Genomic DNA, 22,624 nt, shown 5'->3' on the forward strand with positions numbered 1-22,624 from the left:
AAAAGGAGGGGGGAAAAAAAAGGAAAAAAAAAAGAGCACCAAGCTTCTAAGAGTCAAGTAATCCACAAACATGGCTATGGTGCTGCCTGGGGCTTAAGATGCAGCTCCTGCCTCACAGGGATGTACTAGGTAAGCTGTTGAGGCTCTTAAATAATTCTCTTCACACTCAGATGGTGTTTAAGTAGGGGAAGAAAAAAAAGGTTAAAAAAATCCCTAAATGTGCATCTTCTTCAGGCCATGCACCTCATTAATGTATGCAACAAGGACTTCAGAGCCCTGAGATATACATACCATTTCCTTGAATGCACTTTCTATGGCCCCAATAACCAGGCACTCATGTGGGATCTTCTTCTCAGTGAAGAAGCGTGTTGGAGGGGTGCTGGGTGAGCCGGGGGCCCCCACACCACCGCGCAGGGAGGCCGCCCGCGTCAGCATCCTGCTGTTGGTGGCTGGGTTGTCGGGCTCCTCTCCCAGGCAGGTGGGCGGGAGGACAGCCGTGTTCCTCAGGATGTCTACAATCTCCTGCAGCTGCTCCAGGATATGGTGCTGCAGCAGTTTGGAAGCAACCACAGCTGCCCCCGACCCAGCGTGTCCATCAAAGAGGGACCAGTAGTACAGGTTAATCCCATCTGTGTCCTGGAGAAGCAGGAGGGGAAGAAAGGGAAGGAAAAGAGATGGTCACTGTTACACAGCCATGAATGAGATGACCGGTGGCACAGGGGCAGCAGGTAAAACACAGGTAACTTTCCCAGAGGTAACCTTCTTTCTGAAAAGGAGAAATACCCACTGTGTTAGTACAGCTCTGGCGGAAAGGAGAGATGCTTATTTTTGCCATACACCCCACCATTTTTTTTCTTTGTTCTTTTCCTTAACCCCCTCAAAAAAAAAAAAAAAAAAAAGGCTGAACTTGCAATCATTCTTACCTTACAGCCATCATAAAATGCACTGACCAAGCACAGCTACCACTGTGAGACTATGTTAATTTCCTAATGACTGTGTAGATCAGAAGAAAATCATTCAAAAAATCACATCATTAATAAATGATGGATGTACCACAAGGGAGACCAAAATTCTACACAAGACAGCACCCGATACTTCTGTGGCAGACCTTTCTTTTCACTAGGCATGACACAAAAGGACCTCAGTTTAACATCTAGTAACAAGAACATGATCCCTGCTTCCATGACTGGTAGATAAGGTCCATCCATGCTGGCAGATGGGACAGCTCAGGCTTTCCCTGCCTGTGACAGCCCAGGAACCAGCACAGTGCAGAGGTTCTTGAGGATGGCGAACACAGGTGAGATCAGCCGCACTCCAACCATGCTAGCCTACACCCTTCACTGCCTAGTTCTTCCCAGTCCTCTGAAAAGTTTCCTGGACAGTACTGGTGTTACATACCCTCTGATCAGAAAACCTATGCAAATGTTTTCATATAGCTCTCAGCGTAATCGTATGCTTTTAGATCTTATATCTTAGCTCAACTCCTAGCATGCCAGTCAGCACAACTGCTCTCGTACAGGTAGAGTATCTGGAAAAAGTAAATTTTGTAGGCTTTATTATTGAAATTAAGGTCTATGTGGTAATGTTATATATTTGTTCAGCAGTTAGTGATCAATGATGTGATTTTCAAATACTTCTCCCTTTCTGCTCCACAGAGTCACCTCTGACAGGTGTAAGTCAGCTCCACTATCACTGATCTGAGCAGAAACCATGTTTTTGTGGTGGGGTGCCCTATCACTCAGATAGGGCCCATTAACCCAGGGCTGGAGGCAGACTAAGTTCTGGGCAGCACCAGCTCCAGTCTGCCTGAAAAATACCAACAAGTCACGCCCTAGATAACCTCAACTTTTGGGGGGAGAAATTCACCTAGAAATCCCCAGGGAAGCATTTAAGGCATAATAAAACCTGTCTTTGCATGATAGCATATTTGGCAGCAGCATGTGGAGAGTCTTTCCAGTCTTTCCTTTCCCCTCCATTTCTTCTTAAACCTGCACCTTCTCCCATCTATGCTGAAACAAATGTTTGTGGGGCTGCCTTGCGAGTCAGATGTGGGTGGACTAATACCAATTTAGAAATAAATCATTTTGCAAGGGACAGGAATCAGGCAATACTGTTGCAAAACACCTCATACTAAGAAAGCATAACCTAGATCTCACTGCAGTCAAAGAACTAAAAAATTATATCTGCATGTCATGCTGACTGTGGTCTAATTTAGGATGACAGACATGATGCGTTTCGTTCACCCGAGCACTGCTCCCTTACACAACAGAGCAGCATCTAGTCTAGGCATCACCTGCATCCCAACACCTCATGCCCAAAGCACTGCTTATTTCAAACTTATGGACAGGGCTGCAAACTGCAGCTCTTTTTACTTTCTGCTGTTCCAGCTGCTCCACAAAGGTGCCAACCACTGGCTGTAGGACAGGGCAGACAGGTTGGAGTAAGAACACCATGAATTGTCATTTGCAGATCCAAAAGACATCATTCATTGTTGCCCGGAGCTATAAAATCCAAAATTTAATGCAAAATGTCTCTTTTAGCAACATGTATATAGACCATCACTACAAGTTCATGCTGTTCAAAGGGCAGAGTTCATTGCTGAATGAACATTATTACTTATAACTTACTTTGTTGTAATGGCACATTCAAAAGCCTTGATTATAAAAATTACATAAAAGTCTATTTTTTTTATCTTATAGCATTGCTGGTGTAGTAAAGTTCAAACATATTCTTAACTAGTGCATTAACAATATAGTCACCTATACAGCAGAGAGCTCCTCCAAGAGAAGGAATTCAGCAGTCTATTGTGCACTCTTCATTTCATTACTGAAATGCTGAGAAAAGGGAGTATTGTCCTACAGTACTGGATTACTTACCACAGTGGATCATAGAGGATACATCCTATAATGGTTGAAAAACCAACAAATGTACACATTTCCTGACGCAGCTCCTTAGCCAGTCCCACCCACTTACCCAGTCTGGTACATTCACCAAAAACCTGTTGTGAAATTTCACCCCCGAAGGCATGACTGGCAGTTGTGCTAGCTTGCTCTGGGCTCAGAATCCCTCCAAGTTCACACAACAGTTGGCTGTAAAATTCTGCTTAAGCCATTTTTAACGGATAACAGAATTACTGACTAAAAAACCTGTTAGTAAAAATAGATTGCTATTCATGCAAAATGTGAAGTATTTTGCCAACAGAAACAAGTATCCCAAAGTGAAGTATTTCAGCTGAAAACTGAAACCATTTATTCAAAATGGCAGCATTGTGCCTCCTGGGAGTCGTACATCAAACTACTTCTGCTCCCATTCTTCTCTTAGGGTTTGGCTCCCTGGCCAAAATCCACCTCATGATGCACATGATAATGCTTCCACAGCTTATGTCTTCATGTCATTTGAAAGGTGCTACCCCTCTGGAGATGTGCTGCCTTTGGGGAAAAGCATAAAGGCATTACACCTCTGATCGAAATGGAAGTATTTTACTTTCCACCTAGAGGAAGAAGGTATTTTGTCATCACACTCCCCCTGCCCCCAAACTGTAACAGAAACTTGTAATTAAGAACAAGTTTAAACCCTCCACACACACTAATTTTCTGAAGTTTTCCAAAGCAAGCCCCCACCAAAGTCTGTATTAGAGGTTTTCAGAAGATAAAGGAGAACAGTTATTACCACAATTCACTCTCATTATTGTGAGCACAACACTGGATATGTCCTACATTGAACAAGCCTCATGTGAACTTGGTAGTCAAATAAGATGCCATCAGAGACTGGGAAGCTTTAAAACAGACCAGAACAATAACCCATGACAAAAAGTGAAATTGAAATTTTACCACTTACTTCCTCTAAGCCAACAGGCAGCAAAATTAGGACAGAGAAGCTCACGTGGGCCTGAGCTGTATTCTCAGGATGTCACTGACATGAACACGGCATGACTACATCAGCTACAATGGTTCTTCTGGAGTTCACTGATCTCATCCTTCTTGGACTAGTAACACTTTAACTTCAGTTGGGATCTGCCGGCATTACTGTAACCTAAATCTTAGTCTCCAAAAACTTTTATGTATTCCTATCAAGCTTCATTTACTTCTGAACTTGCAAAGAGAGTATAACCACAAATAACCTATTAGTTTTCTAAAAAAGGAAGAAGAAACAAATTCCTTCCTCCCACCCTGAGAATAAAAACAGCTCCCCTATTTGAAAGAAATGAATTCTCCAAAACTATACCAATTTGATGAGAATTAAATTAATGGTGCAAATAAAGCAGCAACTCAGAGAATGAACAAGGGCCAGCAGTCAGGGCACACAGATGCGGCAAAAAGCACAAAAAGGTCCTTGCTTTTCCTCCCACAGCTGCGATGACCTCTGTAGCCACCAAGCAATTACCTATGTTGCTGTGCATATGCATGGCTGTTCTCTCTTTCACATTTGGGAGCTTGAACTTCTTCCCAAAAGTACTGACATTCTGCAAACTCTCAGAGAACAAGACATCTATTTCTACTAGCTCTAGTGGTATTCTGTCAAAAGCAGTCTTCCAAACATTGATCTCCATTTTATTGTTTTAACTGGACAGAGCCCTCAAGTGGGAGTATGATTGGTCGCCACAGTGATTTATTTTAGATTTTCTTTCAAAAGATTCAGATTTAACAACATTCTGAATAGCTACCAGATACATGAAGAGCAAACAGATCCTTCACTGCACTGACCTTACAATTCGTTTCCAGAATGTACTAGGAAATTTAATAAGCTTCAGGCTCCTCAACTGCTGACCTAGCTTTCAGGAAGGTTCAGCAGTCTCCTCTGTGTTGTAATTGTGAAATATAATTAAGACATGGAAAGTTTTGGGTCAAGCAATGGATGAGAAATCATGAAAGAAAATACATATATATACATAACTGGAGCTCAGTTATAGAAAAAAAACAGGCAGTCTTAGCAGTATATAGTGATCAATTTGGGATGAATTTTTCAGGTAAGCTAGAAAGTGGTCCTACACATTGCAAACCCTCAGAATTTTTTTTATGAAGCTAATTCCAAACAGGCAAATAAATCATGTTGCCACTAAAGTTTTATTCTGAAAACCACAACCCACCCCAACTATTATTGTTCCAAATAGAAACTATACTCACAAAATGCATTAGCGCTTATCTTTGGTTGTGGCAATTGCCATCCCTTCCTCAGAGAAAAGGCTCCTCATGTTACTGATGCTATGTTCAGCTATCTGTGGTAGGCAACCAGCCTTGTGTCACACAAAAAAAATACTCTGTCCCATCCTTGTGGCAAAGAAAACTGCAGTATTAATAATTATGTATCCTCACATTACAGTGACAATTAATAATGCATCACATTAAGTCCTGCAACCTGACTGTCACTATGACAATATCCTGGCATAGGAATCCCATTTCACTCACTGATGGTCTTCAGTATTCATTATCAAGATACCCTGTAGCTGAAGGCATTTGAAAATAGCACCAGTGAAAGAGCTGTGCAATTTAAAGTGCATCCTCCTGAATGGGGACAGAGGGCAAATATCAAGCACCAGTGGAGTGGGGTGTGGGGAAGGGGAGAGATTTAATTTAGGGTTGAATTTGCAGAGTCTTTCCTTTCACTGCTCTGCTCAGATTATCACCCAATCTTTCAAGACGAAAACCGTATTTATGCTATTTAACAGGTTTCCTCAGATTTTTGTGTGTATCGGGGCTAAACAAATGTTCACTTCTCCACCTCCTCATTTCTGGCCCACCACCACCTCCTTCCTACCCCCGGCAGCTCTGCAGAGTCCACCTGTTGGCATGACAGCAGCACCCAACCCGTGATCTCCAACTCCCTTATGCTGCCTTGCCAAAGCACAGGACTGCATTGATGGGGTTAATATTAAACAACAATAATCACACAACCTCAGATGCAGCTGCCATTTAAGTTTCACAGACTTCCTGGAAAGCAGGGTAAAACAAAGATGGCATGTGGCCTTCTCAAAGATTCTGTGGAAAAAAGGAAAAATCTGAGGACAATGAAACGGACTCTGTTAAATCAAGAGACAGGTTAAGTTCCAGTTTTATTTCCCATATGCTCCACACTTTAAAAGACTAAACTAGAACAGAAGAAATCTTTTTTTTCATTGGACAAATACTCAATAAACTGCTTCCCTCATCCCTTCTTCCTTCAATACTTCTACAAGGGGCTTCACCACTCTGAGACAATTTCAAATGGTGTGTTACAGTGGGATTTCCCTATCAGGCAGTTACAGTATTCTGCCTCTGGCTTTCTTACTAAATGCTTGCCGGGACAGTATTATACCATTCACTGGAGTGTCTCAAGCCTGTATTTCTACATCCTGTTGATACAGAGTAAGTTGCACTCTCATCACATTTAACACCAAACTCATACACTCCTTAAAAAATATTTGCTAACAATGCTGTGTGAGGGCAAAACACAATATTATAATTCACAGTATGAAAACATGAAAACATAAAAATATGACACATTATAGAAAAGTGTACATATTTTTTTTCCTTTTTAGATATATTCAACCAGCAAAAAATGTACCAAGGAAAAAATACTACTAATTGCTAGTGTAAGACTGCCCTCTAGTAGAAAACTTTCTCCAGAAATATGCTGCCTGTTTTGGGAAAATGTATTACAAATTTAAATTCACAAGCTGTGGTGTAATAACATGGAAGAATAGGTTTTACACAGCTAAATAATGAGTGCTATAGCACTCATTCAAGTGTCATGTAGAAAACAGAAGTAAATCTGTAGATAAGAAGAGAACATATAAAGAACACAATAACAAGTAGCATGAAAACAGTATACTATATTATACAGATCAGCTGGCTCCTCACTTCAGATATTATGTTCATTTCTTGTCAAACTTAAATGTGGTGTTAGCCCAAAGCTAGTACTTCTGCACAGCACCAAGATGTGTCTACCCAGGCTGGTGCCTGCACAGTGTACTGTGTGCATGACACACAATGCCCTTTGTGTCAAACAAGCCCATCACCTGGACCAAGCACATTGTTGATTATCTTGATGTGTTTTATATACACAAACAAGTACGTGGCCAAATGCTTGCTTTATTAAACATAATTAATGCATACAAAATCTAAATACACATATGGAACCAAGTGTCTGCATGAGCCAATAGCAGACAGTTGCACGGACTTTCTAGGAAAGACTTTTTAAAATGTAGACTATTAAAAAAAAAAATCTGTTTTGCCTTGCATGACTGCATGCAGAACTCATAGTCCCAGCAAGTACAGGGCACAATTCTTTATTCAGGAACGTGCAAATATGTACCTGAAAAAAAATCATAACTGTCTGAATACAACGAGGAATATCAGCACACAGGAACTGAGACAGGTGATTTACAGAAATATTTGAAAGAGGAAAGAGCAGGTCTATTTGCAAACCTGGAAAATCTGTCAGAGTCTGAAAATGTTGCAGCAGTAATGAAGTATGAAACAGAACAGAAGGAGGAAGAGGTGGGGAAGGACACAGTGCAAAAGGAATGCTTGCTGCTCAGGACCACGATGACCCCTGCAGCCATAAGGTGTACCAAGCCATGGAGTTTTGGGAGACAGACTGAAGCAGACTGTTAATCACAACCTGGTGTAAAACAAAAACTGAAAAACAACAAACAAAAAAAAGGGTACTTACAGTCCACTGAAAGACTAATTATCACTTACGGAGAACTTGTGTTCTCCCAGCAGCAGAAAGACTGTGTATCCAACGTTGTCCGAGTCCAGCATTCAGATAGGGCATTTAGTGTTACATGGCTAAATGTCTGAGTTGAACACAAACTATCAATCATTGCTGGAGCCTGAGTTCATGCTTAAAGAGCACATGAAGTAATTAGCCAGTCAGGAAACGAGACAGATGAAGAATAGCACATGATTGCCCGTAGACAAGTACATGACATACATCACTCTCCACACAAAGAGAGGAGCCATAGTCTGCAAAAATCACTGAATTCAATGTGCTGGACAACCTTACCCTACTTGCATTAAACCAACTTTGCTATACGCAATACTGCTTCAGTGAAAAGAACCCAAGTGACTGTCTAATGCTTAATGAAATTGTATGACTGTATAAACGGTGATACTGCTATGCTTGCAGTGACCACCACTGGACAAGTCAACCACAGCCATTAAACTCTCAGTATTCTGCAACAGTAAATTTCTCAGGAGTATATTTTCAGAAATGAAACAAGAAGGAAAATCCAAGGAGTATTCCGCTCCCCATCTTTAAACTTAGATGCAAGGACCATTTTTCAATACAAGAAATAAAGAATCAAGTAGAAGAGCTAAGAAAAATGTAGTTGTGTTATGTATTTAAGCAGAGACAATTAATAAGAGGTAACTGAAAATATATGAAACATTCAGTAAACATCTTTTACTGTCATGTTGTCACATCCTTTTATATTTATTTTGTACTTCTCCACTGACAAGATACAGAATTCTGCTTACCGAATTGTCTTTCAGCTGGAGACCTTCTCCATTGGGCAGCGACGACCTCCGTTTTGTTGAAGAGTTCTTGTTTGGTGTAGAATTAGCGCCTCCAGCTTTCTTCTTGACAAAGAGGACTTCACAGCTGGCTTGATCTTCATTGTGCGTGCTCTTCCCTGCATTTATTACCCTAAGAAAAAACAAAAACAAGAAAGAAAACAAGGGACATGTCCAAGTTAGCAAAGCACAGAAGACTCCATCTGTATCTTGTATGTAATTCAAAATGTATGGAACCATAGTCCAGAAGCACCGCAAATACCAACTGAATTGAAATATCCAACTTTCTTACACACATACATATACATACATACACACATGCATACATGATGGTTTCCATACACCTACACATGGCATACCAAGCATTTTTCACAGAACTATGTGAATAATAACCAATGGTATCATGAGTGTATTTTACCCTTAGGCATACCGTACTTTTCTTTAAAGGGACTACTTGATGGTCAAGGCTGATAACACTTATGCCTCCTAGTTGAAATATGAGATACCCAGTTGCTCTTCTACCTGCCAGCCTCTCTGCTATGGTGAGTAATGAATCTGTTGGCTAAGGCTGTGCATTCTGTCAAGTCCCAAGTCTTGCACAAACAAAATACCTCCTATAAATCTAAAAAGCTGTTACTGCTAAAGGCACAGAAGAATACGCAACTGCTATTAGTCTGTTTAAAGGGCATATATTAGAAATGCTGTGACAGAAATACAAAGGAAAGGCTTTACCTTATGTTCCAACATGCAAGTCAAGCTTGCTTGTACCACAGCAACACAGAGAAATGTATACTAAATACAACCCTCTAGCACTGCAGAACAATTAACACAACCCACCCCCAAAAAAACCAAAACCCAAATCCTCAAACCCTCACACCTCTGTCTCATCTGCAGCGTAAAGAGGAAGATTTGTACCAAGAGCTGCAGGCATGCAGAAACCAGCACTAAGAGCCCAGTACAAGCTTCGGACAGTGAAGGGTATCCTGAGACTTGCACCACAACCATCTTCCTTCCATCAGTGATGAAGCTGAAATAACAGCTATTCCACCACCAACATTTTAAAACCCTAATCAGAACTTTGCATTATCCAAGATACTGTGGTTACTATCATCCGTCTCAGAACAACCACGTTCAAACATGTTTTCCACTTTCTACATGAGAACCTCGTCACAAACTGACTAATTTTTCATCAGTTGACACCTTGTGCAATAAGACACATGCTTTGACAGTCCTGGGCTCACACAGGGAAAACCTGTGCAAGCCGGGACCATGTCTTGTTCCATCCAAGCAAAGGCATTGCCACTTCGATGCAAGTATGTCTTCTTCCACAAACACGCTCTAACCCTTCCTCCTTACTATGAGGTTTGAGTCACCCAACAAGCTGACTACAAGTCAGAGACAGCCTTTCCACTACTGGACAAACACAGAGTTTTCACATCAGGCACATGATGTCTTTAAAAACAACTGCTGCCTCCCCAGAAAGTAAAACAGCTTGAAGGCACATCATAATCCTGATGGCAAGTTCAAGACATACCTGACTTCTTGATCTCTAATGTTTTCATTACAGTAAAATTTTACATAACAGGAAAACACTTGCTAAAGGTTGTTGAAACAAAAAGAAAACAAAAACCAAAGGAAGGCCTGCAGAGGACTCTGCCCCAGCTTGCTTGCTCTTGCTGAAATGTCAATTCTGTGTCAGCCTTGCTTAAAGGTAATACATTCTTTTGATTTTCTATGAGCAACATGATACTGTGACATGCAAATGAGCATGCCTGCCTCTGATTAGAAAAAACAGTCATCTTCTAAGAAAATGTGCATCCACTACAATTAACTGCTTTCAGAAACTGCAAGTTTCCTTACAGAGCCCAATGTCACAGACTGCAGTCTGACATCTGTATGCTCAACACCCCCAGTTGTTTACAAGTATTTCTTGTAAATAAACACCAACTGTGGATAAAATTATTTTGTGAAACACACAGAGAACAGAGATGGAGCATCTAGTTGCAGGGCACCTGTGAGCAGTTTAACCACTCACCTCCTGTAGGGCCTAACCTTTGAGCAACTGGAGATCAAACATTGAGATGCAATAAGCTTCTAGTCTGAAAACGTGACTTTTTTTGACACATTGGGAAAAATGGAAGCATATAGTCAGAAACGGGGGCAGGGAGAAAAAGCACAAATATCAAAGAATTTAAATCAGCTGACCAACAGCTCTTTAGTTTGAAATGCTACAAGCATTATTAAAATATTGCACAGAAAGTGTAGTTTTATCATATGAAGATCTAATTAATATTCAGTTTAGCTGATCAGTCTCCCCACTGATGCTGCTAGCTGTTTGCAACACCATTTGAAAAAAAAGCAGAAGACAAATAGAGACAAAAGTGACTCCTTACAAAAATCACTACCTTCCTTACCACTTTTCATTCCTTATGAAAATCACTCAAGCATTGGAGCTGCTCTGGTTTCTAAGCTGACAGACCTCAGGACTTGAATGGTAGGAGATGTTCTGATGTTTAACAGCATGTTAAGTTATGCACAATACAGTATCATTTTATAAAGCTCTTGCCAAGAAAATTTGTCAAGGCACTGAATACATCAGAAAGGCTACAAGAACAAAGTGACCTAACAGACTAGGCTTGGCAGTCAGCTACCATGAATCACCTGGAAGTTGAACCTGTGTACTAAACACCTTGCTAGAAGAGGATATGGTCGAAAGGAACATGGCAAGACTGAATACTGAGAAGATGTGAGGGTTGGGGTGTCAGTGTATGTTCCCTCCCAGAATTTCACTTCATCTGCCAAAAATCCAGTTTACCTCTCTCCAGCAGATCATTAAGTTTATTTTGGAAATCATTCTGAAGACTTGAACTAATCATAATGTCAAAACAGTACTTATGGGTGCTACCAGGTAATGCAGAGTCTAGATGCAAAAGCTGTCCCTCTCCTGACACTGGCACTCTTCTCTCACATCCCATCTCACAGGCAAACTCCGGAAAAGGGCTGCAGTGAAGCCCTGTGATATTTATTCTCAAAGCTTGAGCTGTGTGTTGGTGCCTGATGCCTAGCACAGAAGCTGGTAACACCTTCTACTCAGCTTCAAACATCTCTCTGCCTTTGCTGCCTTTTGAAATCCTTTTCTCTCTGCTGCTTCCTAAATCCCTCCTCGAGGCGATTCTTTCAACCAGCTTTCCAATGCTGATTTCACTGTTGTCTTTCCTCCTTGCTCTCCCAGACTGTAACTTATCAGGACAAAACCCACATCTAAGCTGCTTATACAAATAAAAAAGCAGAATTAACAAAATATTCATATCTCCAAAAGGTAACTCTTAATTAGACCTCTGAAAATTTTATGGAAAATCTAACATCCCCCTCCTTCCACAGAGGAAGTGCCTCAGCTTCCTAAGATTTCAGTTACCCTTCGTATCTCTTTTTTCTGTCTGCCTTGAAAAATAAGTTGTCCTCCAGTAAAGTGAACAAAATGAGATAAAGCACTACTTTCTCAGACATAATTATAAAACCCCTCCGATCACACAGTTGACCTCACTTCCTGCCGTGGTTTCAGCCCAGCCAGCAACAAAGCACCACGCATCCGCTCGCTCACTTCTCCCCTCCGGCCCTGGTGGGATGAGGAGGAGAAAATGTGAAGAAAAGCTCGTGGGTCGGGACAAGGACAGGGAGGGATCACTCCCCACTTACGGTCATGGGCCAAAGACAGACTCAACTTGGGGGGGGGAATCAATTTAATTCACTACCAATCAAATCAAAACAAAGATAATGAAAAGTAAAACCGAACCTTAAAACACCTTCTCCTGACCCTTTCCTTCTTCCCAGCTCAACTCCATTCCCGGTTCTCTCCACCTCCTCCCCACCAGAGGCACAGGAGGACGGGGAATGGGGGTTGGGGTCAGCTCATCACACGTTGCCTCTGCTGCTCCTTCCTCCTCAGGGGGAGGAGGACTCCGCACTCGGCCCCTGCTCCGCCATGGGGTGTCTCCCATGGGAGACACTCCTCCACAAACTGCTCCAGTGTGGATCCTTTCCATGGGCTGCAGTCCTTCAGTCACAGACTGCTCCAGCGTGGGCTTTCCCAGGGAGCGGCGGCCATCTTGGGGGACATCCACCAGCTCCGGCATGGGCTCCTCTCTCCCCGGGCTGCAGGGGCATCCCCTCCTCCTTCCCTGACCTCGGGATCCGCAGAGGGGTTCCTCTCACATCCCGCTCCCCCGACTCCCTCACGGGGCGTTCGTTCCCCTTCTGAAATCTCTTCTCCCAGAGGCGCTACCGCCGTCGCTGAGGGGCTCGGCCTGGGCCAGAGGCGGGTCCGGCTCCCAGCCGGGGCAGCTTCCAGCAGCTTCCAGCAGCAGCCGGCCCTGTGGGCCCTGACCCGCAACACAAAAACCCTGCCACGCAAACCCAAAACACTTCCATTTTATTATCACGGATGCAAATAATAATAGTAAAATGCACAGAAAAAGGAATTTTAAAAAAGACTGAGGCCTATATAATTCTCTAGCTTTTACTCAGAGACATGTTTTCAAGGGAATTCTTGCTTTTGTTTTCTCTCCCCATAATTTTTCAAGGAACTGTTTGATTCCTGTTCATGATCATTGAGACCTATTCATGATCAACTCCTTTCCATCCCTTCCCTCCTCTCCCCCATTACCCATTTATCTCCTATCAAAATCTTTTATGAAGTTCAACCCAAATAACGTATCTAATGTGGATCAGAAGCTCCTCTTTATACCGAATTAACTGTCTTTATCTTGTCAAACACATTGCTCAGTAATAAATAAATAATCCTAAGGTTTAGCTCACAGTGTAGTAGTGCTAGTAAAAATACATCCTACTTTGCAAACAGGAGCTTCCTGAAGCATGCACAGTGAGGTGGTGGGGTTTGGTCACACTTGAAGAGGTACTTGCATCAACCTTGATGGACACTTCCGTACTTTATGAGACTAATCTCAAACATGTCCTCAGCTAAAAGCAAATCCCCCAGATAGGAGCCAGCTAGTTTGTCTGGCTCACAATTAGCATTCTGCTGGTATCTCGCGAGACCCCGAGTCCCATCTGACTGAATGGAAATGTAGGTCACACTGTGCTTCTATTCTTCATTCAACAAGCAGAGCTCTGCAAAACTCCTGTGCCAAGGTCACCGATTACAAAATCCCAAGTTTATCTTAAAAGAACCAAAACAGGCCAGCTGAAAAAATCCAAAACAAGGTTTTGATAACAGTTTCCTGTCAACTTCCCCCCACCAAGACCCCCAAACAGCCCAAGTCTTTTGAAGCATTTCTATTCAGCCCCCTATTTTTCACATCAATATCAGCACGTACGCTCTTTGTTTGTTTTACTCCTCCCTATACTGTGCTCCTTGAGATTACATTAAGTTGTATTTGCTTCAGCAAAAGTTCCAAGCTGTGCTGTAGGAGGAGAGTTTTACCCAGGTCTAGATCTCAAATTCTGAAAAAAATTAAAGTAGCTGTCCAAGCACTTGTGTTTTTTAAACTCACAAGTCTAGCAAAATTCTGTATGTAACATACCCAGATAAAAATAACAGGTAAAGGCAAAGAGCTTAGCAGAAATTCTGAATGATGCATGACAACAGCAGTGTGCACAAAAAATGCCTTTTGAAATGTAAGGACTAGGAGAGCTAGAAGAGCTTGGGGAGCTATGTTGCAGCAGGAGAAGCATGGGAACTGGCCACACATACACTCTAGACCTGTCCACACTAAGAAATAAAACCTGTAAGCCAGGAGCCTGACCTACCCCCTCAGTTCAGTTAAGCTGTGGGGTAACTGACAGCCACCTGTGACCATAGGAGGACACACCAAATCCTATCTCTTCTTCCTCACCAAGGCAAAGTTCCTCTCCACAGTAGTAGAGAGCATTCCCAGTTCCACCTCCTCTGCATGACCTGTTGCGAGGGTCAAGACATCCTATGCGAGCACTTCCAGAGCAAAGGTCTGAGCAGCCTGCACTTGTACCATGTAGGTTAAGGCTGAGGCTGTGCCTATTATCTGTGTAGCCCACGTGGTCTAACACTGGAACATCAAAATACCTACAAATGTTTCTAAAAAGAAAGTGCTTTAGAGAAAAGGGGAAGATGCATCAGCTTGCATTTGTTGGTGAGGAAGCGGCTGTGCCAAGCAGGAAGCCATCCCGGCAGGAACAGTCAGCTGAAAGCAGAAGAGTGAGTGAAAGAACACAAAATCAGCTTGCAAGGACCCAAATGCTTCTGATAAAGAAAGAGAAAGCAAAGCCATAACCAAAAGACCAGTTGATGGTCCCAAGTTGCTCCTTTCTTACTTAGATCTCTTACAAAAAGATGCTGTCAAATGCTTTTCTCTATAAATGCAAAGATAAGACCCCAACTCTGCTCAAACAAAAGCTGAACGTCCTGAAAGATATTAAAAATATATCTTAAGAAAAGCCCTGCAAACAAGTTATCTGCTTCAAAATAATCCATGCCTCTCAAAAATTAAAACAAATAAATAAAAGTTTCAATCACTAAACCAAAATTTTTCTCCTAACCATGTCTTTATATGTCTTCTCCAAGGAAATTTTCTAACTCCATCATTTATCTAATTAGCAGACACATAATCTTAAACATTTATTAAACTATACAACATTGAACACACTCCTTGTTTCTCCATTATCAGTTTTCAGGTTACTAACAAAGAGTAATACCACTCACTGGGGATGTGAACAATTCTTTTTCTAGGAAATAGTGGCTGTATTCAATAATCACAAGAATTAAGCAATGATAACCAAGGGCTGTTGTTGAGGTGCTTTATTTATTTACTATGGATAAAAGTGACTTTCTGCAATTCTGGCATATATAAGTGTCTCACATAAATACATTAACGACCTTCCTGCTGTTCACAAGGTGAAAGGAGGATAATGGCAAAATGTTACTCCCTACCCCTCTCAAAAAAACCCCCTCAAAACCCCCCAGTGCAGTTGCCTTACATACTTGGAGGAAAATATAGCCCACACAGAAGCTTAAAGCAGAGTCTATGAGCTGAGGGGAAGGAGCGTTGCTTGCAAGATGTCCTGCAAGATGTCTTTACTTGGGGAATCTGCTCTCATTTGATCCACAAAAACGTCAATTTGTTAATCCCAGGCAAACGCAAAAGTACTTCATCTCCTCCTTAAGAGTTAGGAAAAAGGAGGTACAAAAAAAGCAGATATATCCATGGGCAGTTTGTTGTCTATTGTGATTTTGAATTTAAGGCTGGGCCTTCAGAGTAGCAGTGGGCACCTGTAGTTGTTTTGACACTGAACAAATCAACTCATCAGGCAGCACAGAGCCCTTCTCTCCCCACCTCAGCCTGCCAGGCGCCAGCCGCTCACAGGAGCTACAGGCAGCCTCCCTCCTCATTCCAGCTGTGGTACACACAAGCTGCCCCGCAACTGGGGGTATGACACCAGCTTGCATCCAACCCAACTAATAACACAGAAGTAACCCAGATGAATGAATACCATACCTACAGACAACAGACAACATGGTCCTAAAGTTTTGCATTGTTTAGAATGACAATTAAAGGTACCATAAAAACCCCTTTCATACAGGTATTGGCTGGCTTTTCTTCCCCCTCCCATCCCTTTTTTTTTTTTTTTTCTCCCTTAATGGATTAGCATGTGAGTGGATGCCACTGCCATTTTCTGTGACACCTCACTTACAGTCTTAGATTTCCAGGTAGGTGGCTGCCTCCCCCCTTTCACCCACACAATATTTATTTCTGCACTGGGAATCCACTTGAAAGAGATTTCCTCCTAGCTGCTCACCTCCTCCCGCAGATGAAAGGCAGCTTTTCAAGCAGCCTAAACAGTTTCATTCATTCATTACTGTAACTTGTCACATTGCTCACATCAAAACCAAAACACCCACGAGTATCGTCCACTGCAGGCAGAAACTGAAGCCATCCCTGAATCGGTTCTCTAAATCCATGGGGTTGAATAAAACCTTCATTTTATTAGCCAAGGAGGAAGTGAATGTTTAGCCATAAAGATGAGTCTTGCAATGATCCAGTGTGAAAATATGGTTTCTCTTACTAGCAATCACACTGGTATACTGGCCCAAGTTCACTTTAGGACCCAGCTAGAAGCTACTACACCTGCCAAGCTGCTAAGGACTAAATATGGGATTAAAATAGGCAAGGCCCAAAAGCAGAATACCATTTATGCTGGAAATTTAAAATACATTAAAGAAGTCAAAAACAATGCAAGAAAAAAGTTCTAAAAATCTCTGCCACAAGTTCAACATAAATGAACATAAACGGTTAACACAAGTTGTCTTTGGACTGATGTCGATGGCATCTTGGAAGGGAAGTCCACTCTGACGTTACTTGTATGCACTTCCCAAAATGCTATTGTGTGGCATATCATCCAGCTATGCTTTCCAAAAAAAGATGAAATACTAAGTGCCTACAAGGAACAAGACAGCTGTAGGTCACAATAACGGAGCAAGCTCTGTGATCACTACACAGCGATGAGCAGCTCTTTTTGATAATTAGCACAGAGGTATTACATGAGAAAAGCAATGGACAGTGAGCCCAGAGCAGATGCTGAGCCAGACCACTGGGACAGAAACGTGGTTAAGCAATCTCAGCCACAGCTGGCAAAATTAACTGTCAAATTCTCCTTCCTCACTCCTGTACTGGCTAACAGCATGGGGTGAGAAGAGGTGGCAGAGCAAAGATGAATTTGACGCTGTAAGAGAACCGCCATTTCTTTCCCACAAAGCACAGTGAAATTGCAGAGACAGCCAGGTCAGACTGCTCACTGTCCTACTTTAAGCAACTTTGACTGTCTGTCTGTTCAAAGCTTGCTGAAAAAAACTAAGCAAGAGACCCAGAAGATAATGAGGACAAAGAACTCAGTGTTGACCACTATCTTTCTAGTCCAGTTTTCACTAACACACTGTCTTACACCTTTTTCTTCTCCTCCTTAATAGGTAGATTTTGGAATCCTGCTGATCTAGGAAAAAGGGGTCTGAACATATTTCCATGGTATACAAGAAGAACTTGCCTTGAAAGTTCTTCAAATGATGCTTCTTAAACGAATAGAACATATTCAGTCTGGTGAAGTCTGCCTTCAGATGAGTATGTTTGCACAAAAACATTGAGATTTTTATGCATCACTAGATTTTTCTAGATTTTTGTTGTTGATAAGGCAAAGAATGCCTACCAGCTTTGGCTGATATGACAAGTTTAGAGCTTCCAATTGAAGCAGAAAGCAGTAAAAAATAAAGTAGCTGTGAAAAGAAAAGTAACCTTTCTTCAGGAATATACTTCATCATAGTTCATTAGCCTGTGAATAGTCCTTTGACTTCACTTTACACATTAGGACTGACAACTCTTGAAACTGAGGCACCTGGTTCAATCTTAAGAAAACACAACAGGCACATCATGATAGTGACTTTTCCTTATTTTGTTCCCAGCCATTTTATCACACATGTGACTTTGCTGCCTTAGCCTTGAAGGGTGATCCTGAAAGTTCATTGATGACCAATACTTGGGTTTTGACTGCACACTGAGAAACACATCTATGGATGGTGGTTTTGAGCTGGTTTTAGATGAGAAACATCTTTGGATCTATCCTTGACCTCACATTCAAAACAAGAATCCAAGCTCTACCATTCATTTCCCTCTAACGCAGGGGAAAAGTAGCCAATTCCCATGACTGTTCCCATGAGCTGTACAACTCCTCGTGCATGTGAGCCTGAGGGTAGTGCTGAACGCAGACATCCCTCGTAAGGAGGGCACAGGAGACACGCAAGTCTGATAGAAGAAAGAATGGTTGCATATGAAGTCCAGTTGTCCCCACACACTTGTGTGACAGAAATACACAAATCACACTAGTTAAAATGATCAAAGGGCAGGGACAGCAGCCTGCCCCTAATCTCTACAGCAAGGGGCATCCAGGCCTCAGAAATACTCACTTTGCCTTCAAGCTCAAGACTACTCAAGACTATACCAACGACTACTACTACACAAACAAACCCAACCAAATGCTCAACTTGAATTAAAAATATTTTATTTTCATTGTAGACTCATAAATGAATGTTTGCATAGGGCAAGGATGTATGAAGAAAACAAAATGCCACATTTTTCCCCCCTGATTTCTTTCCCAAAGTTCTACTTTTGAAAGCACATCCAAAATAAACCCTTTCTTCCTTAGAACAATGCCAATTATATGCAAATAAAAGCTCTCCTTATGCATACAATGAAGCAAGTTATGTATTCAAAGTACTTCAGTAAATCCCACACCATTAGGCTATGATGCCGTAGACTGCCGTCTCAGCTCTCTCAGGGTTAAGAGAAATCAAGATAAATGGCTTATGCAAAACTGGTCCAAGCTTTAAAAAAAATTCTCTCTCATATTTAGCATGTGTGAAAGTTAACCGCAAGAGTTCAGCAGCGATGGTACTAATCCCTTTTGTACAGCTGTCAACTTAAATTAGCCCCAAGCTAATCTTTGCAAGCGTGACAGAGAGTGTACACATTTCCACAGATAAGTACTAATGCCTTATTCCCAATATCCCTCTACTGCAGCAGGTATTGTGAAGCCCCTATAACCTGAAAGAAGTCAACCTGCTAATCTATTCTTAAAAAGTCATTATAGCTAACTGTATATATATGAAAACACACATATGCAAGGTAAGGAAAAAAAAAGAAAAGAAAAAAGAAAACATTACATACAGCTCTATTACCAAGAACTCACAAGTAGAAAATTCAAAGTCACTCATATGTCGGTAATTTTTAAGAATAGCTTAAAGAAAAACTACACCCCGCTGCTGGAGTGTTACATCCATCACTTTTCCTCTGGGAGAACATTAAATGGCAGATCTGCAGGAAGGGACCACATGCAAAAAACATGACAATGACTCCTTGCCATAGAAACGTGCCTCCAAATCTATTCTATTATTAAAATTACTTTCCTAGACCTCATCTTTGAATCTGTTAAAATGTAAGCTAAATGCAAGCCAATGAAATATCAAGCAATCCTGAGCCTGAAAAGAAAAGGTTCCAGAAAAATGGCAGCTACCTTAATCTTGATAGATCTTGATCCATCAAAACATTTGTATAGTGTTCATTCATTCTGCTTGGGAGTAACAGCCAACCACAAAATTAGCTTCCTCAAATTTAAGGTATAAAAAAGTCAGGGTATTTAATGCAAAACAGGATTAAGAAAATATTTCAGTACTGTTACATATTTTATATACACATACATGCACAGCCTGTACAAAAACCTATGGTATTTCTCAGGCAAGCTATTCAAAGTTCAGTTAAATGTTATGTCATTGAAAACACCTATTCTTCATATAATATAAGTCAAAGTGCTTAATATCTTTGCTCAGTTGTTCAGGCATCACAGATGCAAAATGTCAAGTGCAGTGATAATCTGGAGACAAAGTCAACATAGGGACCCTGGTAAAATCAGTACCAGTAAAAAGAAGAATCACAGCCAAATGCAGAATTGCTACCTGAGAGCAGGCATATAGCAGTGAGCAAATGAGTGTCTGTCTGCACATGTGCATAGGGCTTGGACACAAGGGTGTCCTTTCCAGCCCCATCTGCTACCTTTATCCAGAGGGAAGGTATTAAAAGCTCTGTGGTCTGCACACCACCTACTACCATGGTACGCCGCAACATGTCTTAGGGGTGTGCTGCAACCAGTCCTGCTGCGCCTCAGGTGGCATGGACGTGAGCACTGGGTAGGTACCAGGGCTGAATGAACCTCAGGCCAAATTGTGTCCCCAGGCTTCTGCTGCCTTTGCAGGGGGTTGGGACGAAGAGATGTTCCCCCACCCAAGAGCAGAGGAGGCACAGCAAGGTTAAGGAGCAGTTTTGCAAGGTGCAACACCAGAGAATCACAGAACGGTTGAGCTTGGAAGGGACCTCTGGAGGTCATCTGGTCCAACCCCCTGCTCAAGCAGGGTCACCTAGAGCAGATTGTCCAGGACCATGTCCATTTGGGAACGCAGAGGGAGCAAAGCAAAAAGCAACAGAGACCTGCCTTACCCGGTGTGTGCACTGGATCTGGCACTGAGCGGGAGCTGCTCACTGCCACCTTGTGCATCCCGAGACGCAGAATGGCTCCAAGCTGGGACCCAGCTCTGGTCTGAACAGGAGCGGGAGCAGCCGCACAGCTACCACCAGGTCATGCTTCTCCAGCACTACTGTTTGTCCTACTTCTGCTGCAAATCTGCCTCCATTATGAATCTTACCCCTTCCAAAGTCAACAGCAAAAGCACCACTGGCTCCTGTGAAACTTCAATCCAGTCTTCACTTGCAAACACATCCAGGCACACCAGAAAACCTACAGACTGGCAAATACTTAGCACAAACATAGTAAGCAGGGCTAACATCAAATATTTTAAGAAGATCTATAACTAAGGAGAGTCAACTGTATCCAAAGAGGCCCACAGGAGATGGGGTAGCCCAGCACAAATAGACCTAAGCAGCACTGATGGGATGGATCCTGTGTGGCATGATCAAAGGCACTCGCAATCCCAGAGAGGTCTCAAAAAGAACAAAGTCAGCACCAGAACCAACTGACTATTTTAACTGGTACGTAACCCTCCCCATTCCTCTCAGACCACTGGGAAATTAAAATCGTGTCAAGATCTGTAAAAATATGTATCCAGAAATAATAAAGTATTAGTGTGTCCCTGCATTCTGATACACCAAGGAACAACTTGTTTTTGGAAATTATAATTACAGTTGCACAAATACGAAATATGCACTAAGGCAGTGACTGAAACTGGAATTTTGAATTTTTTAGTGCCCTGACAAGATTGTAAATTTTAAACAAAGCTGTATGCAGACTGGAAAGAAAACTCTGCAGAATTCAACAGTAGAGCAACCTGGAAAATTAGCAAGAGAGCCAACTTCTCAGGGCAAAGGATGAAAGGTGAACTTTCACAAGTATCCCCTCTCTTGGCTTTCTCAGTGTAAGCAACCTCCACCTTCACATGTCAGTGTGCTACCCCACAGGGACACCTATGCAGCAAAATTAATATTTTTTTTTTTAAACCCAAACCAACATATTGCCACAGCAAGACTGAAAAGACAATACAGAGGCAGAAATAGCAGATAAGAGGGAGGGGAGGTCCTGCTTAAACTAACATTTCTGAAAAAAAAAAAGTTATGAAGTTGTATCTTACAAGTCTAGGAAGCTAGCAATGAAAAAGGGATGGTGCACTGCAGTTTAGTGCTATTTAACTGCAGACATCAAATACTGATCTGTCTCTTCCTTGGGAAAATCCACTCAGGTTTGCCTTCAGCTTCAAGAAGTCAAGCCCAGAGCACCTTCACCTTGGCACTTGCAGTGGCTCTGCATCAAGAAGCCAAGTGCTTTTAATCTTCTTAGGTGTCTACAGTCACCTACATGTGATTGCTGCTACAAGTATGGTCCCCAGAGGTGAGATCTAGTCAAGACATCTACAGTGCAGACAGCTAAGTCTGAGCTAATCACCCAGACTTTATTTATAAGCAAAGAGAAAGAGGACATTTGGGGGCATGATTCATCTGACCTATTTTAGTTGTTTACATTAGCATGAAATGTCTGTTCCTCTTCGTGGACAATAAAGCTGAGCCTAGACACTTACGCAGCAGGTTGTCAGCATGTGGTCAGATGATTCCCATCTTAGGTGCCTGAGCTTATGGGGGTAGAGGGAGGAAAAAAAAAAAACCCAAAACCAACCCAAAACAAAACCCCACTCAACAAAAAAGCCCACCTACTTCTCCTTCAATAGGTTTTCTTGCTATTTGAAATGCATTTTCCTCAAAATGCAGCTTTGGTATAGAAGTCCCTTGGTATGACTAATAATGCGACTCAGTGCAGAGAACCAAGGTTGAAGGGGAAGTAGAAGAAACAGAATTAAATGCAGCAAAAATTATTTTTAAAATAAAGGCTAAGGACAGATTAACAGGTGCTTGGAATTTGGCATTACAGCTCCTGATGTGACAAGTGAGTTTAGCATGGTGCAGCAATTTAAATGCATCTAAAACATCTGGTGGGATTCTCAGACACAAAAGGAGATAATTGTCAACCTTATTCACAGCAATTAAATCTGTATAGGCTAAAATAGGATCTATTGTTCCCCCAAAATACTGGGATTG

General features: G+C 41.9%; 1 protein-coding gene across 1 annotated transcript in view; it reads right to left on the reverse strand.

Moving 5' to 3' along the window:
• The window catches only part of PPM1H (protein phosphatase, Mg2+/Mn2+ dependent 1H), a 144,323-nt gene that overhangs the window by 64,999 nt on the left and 56,700 nt on the right, over window positions 1-22,624 (reverse strand). The window contains exons 2-3 of the mRNA XM_069802283.1: window positions 8,460-8,628; window positions 292-636 (exon numbers count right to left, since the gene is read on the reverse strand). Coding sequence (XP_069658384.1) covers window positions 292-636; window positions 8,460-8,628 — 514 coding nt within the window. The remainder of the gene's footprint in view (window positions 1-291; window positions 637-8,459; window positions 8,629-22,624) is intronic.

This window comes from Haliaeetus albicilla, chromosome 14 (assembly GCF_947461875.1).
Source record: "Haliaeetus albicilla chromosome 14, bHalAlb1.1, whole genome shotgun sequence".
Lineage (NCBI taxonomy): Eukaryota > Metazoa > Chordata > Aves > Accipitriformes > Accipitridae > Haliaeetus > Haliaeetus albicilla.